This window comes from Elephantulus edwardii, unplaced genomic scaffold, assembly GCF_000299155.1.
Source record: "Elephantulus edwardii isolate Elephantulus edwardi_28Jun2011 unplaced genomic scaffold, EleEdw1.0 scaffold00137, whole genome shotgun sequence".
Classification (NCBI taxonomy): Eukaryota; Metazoa; Chordata; class Mammalia; order Macroscelidea; family Macroscelididae; genus Elephantulus; species Elephantulus edwardii.
In genome coordinates this window covers 5,956,181-5,959,808 of record NW_006399887.1, presented here as the reverse complement: position 1 = coordinate 5,959,808, position 3,628 = coordinate 5,956,181, and the positions used below count along the sequence as shown (strand labels likewise).

General features: G+C 35.0%; 1 protein-coding gene across 2 annotated transcripts in view; it reads right to left on the bottom strand.

The window, feature by feature from the left end:
- Nucleotides 1-2,460: 2,460 nt before the first annotated feature.
- GABRA4 (gamma-aminobutyric acid (GABA) A receptor, alpha 4) overlaps nt 2,461-3,628 on the bottom strand; it is a 180,760-nt gene continuing 179,592 nt past the window's right edge. For both annotated transcript variants that reach the window (XM_006894169.1, XM_006894168.1), the window contains exon 9: nt 2,461-3,089. In XM_006894169.1, the coding sequence (XP_006894231.1) occupies nt 2,556-3,089 (534 nt within the window). In that variant the 3' untranslated portion in view covers nt 2,461-2,555. The remainder of the gene's footprint in view (nt 3,090-3,628) is intronic.

Below are 3,628 nucleotides of genomic sequence, written 5' to 3'. Positions count from 1 at the left end.
GAAAAACAATGTATATGAACTTTGTAAGCAAACCAGTATAATACAATAATAGTATAAATATATTTTATATATTTATACATATATAAAGTAGCATAGCTGCTGGCCTAGTGGTAAGGAGTTGAGCTGGCAACCCAAAGGTATGTGATTCAAATTTACCAGGTGCTCTGTGGACAAAGATGGACAATCTCTTCCCATGAGGTATTAATTGCCTCTGAAAACCTTCTGGAGGGTCAGCTATTAGTCAGTTCTGACCCAAAGGTAAACAACAACATCAACATCCATAGGTAAGCAAGGGACAAATTTTCATCCTCCAAAGGAATAAGGCCATTTCACTGACACATACTTCGTACAAAGAACCTCACTTCCAATTGTAATTTCAAATATTGTCCTCAAGGCAGAAATATATTCACATGGATGAAAAATTTTATTGTAATCTTTTTTATACAAGTACTCTTTATTAAATACATACATATATACAAACTCTTCTCTTTCCTCAATTTGTGAGAGATTTATACTGTTAATGCTGAATTTTATTAAAAATATCTTTTAGCTTTAAAATGTGTTGATTCTATGAAATACCTAGAGATAGCCAGAAATTATCAGCTATGACTCACACTTAATATTTGGCATTCTCACAATTTGCAAGTTTCATCAACAACCACTGCAAGACAGTGTATTAACTAAAAAAAGTCAATACTAGTTCATGAATATCAGTTCTCTTCTAAAAATTAACAAATAGCCTTTATAAAATGGTCATTATTATGATAATGTTCCCTAACACACTCAGAGCGTTCACTCACACATCCATAGAGCACGTGAAGAGAAGTATGGCAAAGAATTCTGGAAATAACAAAATCAGGCTTGAATTGCGCTGCAGAAGACAGCTGCAAGGAATTCAATTAAGTTGTTAAGCCTACCTAATGAAAAAGAAAAGTCACTACATGAAAATCCTTATAAATTGCATAAGAGAGTCAGAGGCATAATGCCCTTTGGCTGTGATGGTTCATGTTTGTTTTTTTCTTTTACTTCATTTCTTTGCTTCTCTTTTAATTAAAAAAAAATCTCACCTTAGTAATGAAGCCTTATAAAAATTCCCAGAAAAACAAACACAGAAACTGCCAGAAATAGAAAACTGTGGACACGAAAACTCTCCAGAAGTTTAGCATTTTAACAGCTAATGTAAATCAATGTTAAGGAAAAGCCTTAAAAAGGTCCCATGCCAGCTCCTGTTTCTGTATTCTGTGATTCTGATCAAATTTGAGACAGCTTATCTGTCAGGAGTGATAATCCCCAAATTTTCACTTCCACATACATATCACTTTCTGTGAATGAAACAGTTTGTAGCACATTCTCTTATGTTTTGAAAGCCAATTGCTCAAGATTTTCTAAATGTTTACTTATGTCAAAGGTGGCTATGGGATCAGATATACTGGTTATCCTCTGTCAAACAAAGGAAAGAAATATGTTGTGAATAGGCTGTCAAGCTCTAAAGTAATTGTTCATTAAAGAATGTAAAATCCTCTTCTAGTTTCTGGTTCCTTAGCATGCATTAACTGTTCTACTATTTAAATAATATTGTAGCTAAAGGTGAATGCACTTTTCTAGAATAGTGTCTATAATTGCTGATGTGTACCTTCAAATTTATTTCATCTTACAGCAACTCTACAATACAGAGTAAAACTGCCCATACGTCTTGCTACGCTGTAATCTTTATGCATATAGGTTGCCAGTTGTTTTTTTTTTCACAAAGGAGCTCATGGGTTTGAACTACCAACCTTACAGTTAGCAGCTAAGAACGTAAATCTTTGTGCCATCAGGGTCCCATACACATAAACATTGAATGAATATATAATTGGTTAATAAAGATAAAAAAGGATCAACACAATGGGTTCAACTTTGGCTCAAAACACAAATTTTCAAGACATTAAATACTATTTGGCAAACATAGAAAAGAAAATATATTTTCCTTGGGCTACTTTTTTTTTTCTCTTTTTAATGCATGAGCATTTTCACTCTGTTGGACAATGCTTGGGTTTGTGCATTTTATTTTAAAATCAATGTTTCATGTAATAACAAAAGTCCTTTTCTTGGTGGTATTGAGAAGATCTTCCAAAGTCACTAGGCAGGCTATCAGATAGTCATTGTTAAGGGCCATGCCACTGGAAAATTTAAAGTAGCTGGCTGTTATTTGTTGTACACATTTTAAAACCCACAGTTTGTTTTCCAACGGCAATGCAAAAAAAATATGCACCACACATTTCTAAATAGCCTTATTTCCCTTTTTGCAACCTTCCAAAATGGTCTGTATTCCCTCTAATTTGAATGCTGAATTCACTTTACTTTAATCAACTTTCTGAGAAGAAAGATGATTTGCTTTCTCTTCACTGAAGAATTGAATAATTCTCCCAATAAGTGGCTTGATTCTTTTAAAATGGGAAAATTATATAGAACTTTTTTTTCATTTTAGAAAAGAATAATGGGTTATCTCTAAAAACATTTTAAAAGACATTGGCATTAAATTCATCCTCTTTCAGGAAATTGCTATCACAACAAAACTACATTTGACTTTCTGATTTCTCCATAGTGTCCTTAGATAAATAAACTACCCAGTAAACCATATTAAATGCCCCAAACGTGACTGGAAAGAGAATCCTGGCATATTTGTCTATTTTACTTGTTCCAGACCCAGAAGGTGGTGGAGCACTGGGAGGAGCAGTGGCTAACACCTTTCCAGGAGTCCCTGTGGTATTAACTGTGGTCTTAATTCTCTCCAGTCTTGAGCCAAACACACGGTGTGTTGAAGCAGATCCAACTGATGCGTGCTGGGGCGCATGCCCAGTTCCAGCAGGGGTGGAAGGAGGAGCTGTTGGAAGGGCTCTTGCAGCAGATATAGTCTCAGCTGCATTTGCACTACTGAACGGATTTGGACTGGAAGCTAAGTAAGACTGTGATGGGGCTCCAGAAGATTCTTGAGCAACCGTGGAAGATCTGCTTGAATGGTTTCCCACCTCAGTTCTGTTACCAACGTCAGATTCCGAGTGAACCAAGGCATTTGTTCTTTTTCTCATGTTCAAATTGGTATCTGTGCTCTGAAAAAGGTATATTTAAAAGTGTATTAATGATAATAATTTTTTACACAGGTTTGTACAAAACTGTAAAAAGAACACTTTAAAATAGTCAGAACATTTAAAATAGTCACCTCCATAAAAGAAGCATTTATTAATATGCTACCAACACTTAATTTAGCAGAAAAGCTTACACTGTAATACTTAAGTGAAAAAGAATATGCATACATGTGAAATTGTGCATCACAAATATTCTTGATCACAACATCATTCATTCTGACAAATGATTAGAATTTAACTCTTTAGGAAGATTTGGTTTTTAGACCTGTATATGAGATGGATTGATTCAGTCAATGGGGTAATGGGAATAGGTGCATCAGAGACAATAAGGCTGCCACAGGATAGAGTAGGGTTTAAGGCTGTTATACATAGGGTCCCTTTGAGCGACTCGACGGCACATAACAACAACAACAACAACAACAACATACCAGGGCTCTATTTAATTTCATTTTGGAAATCATTATAACTTCATCCTACAGAGGGTTAAACCAGGCTGCTCCTTG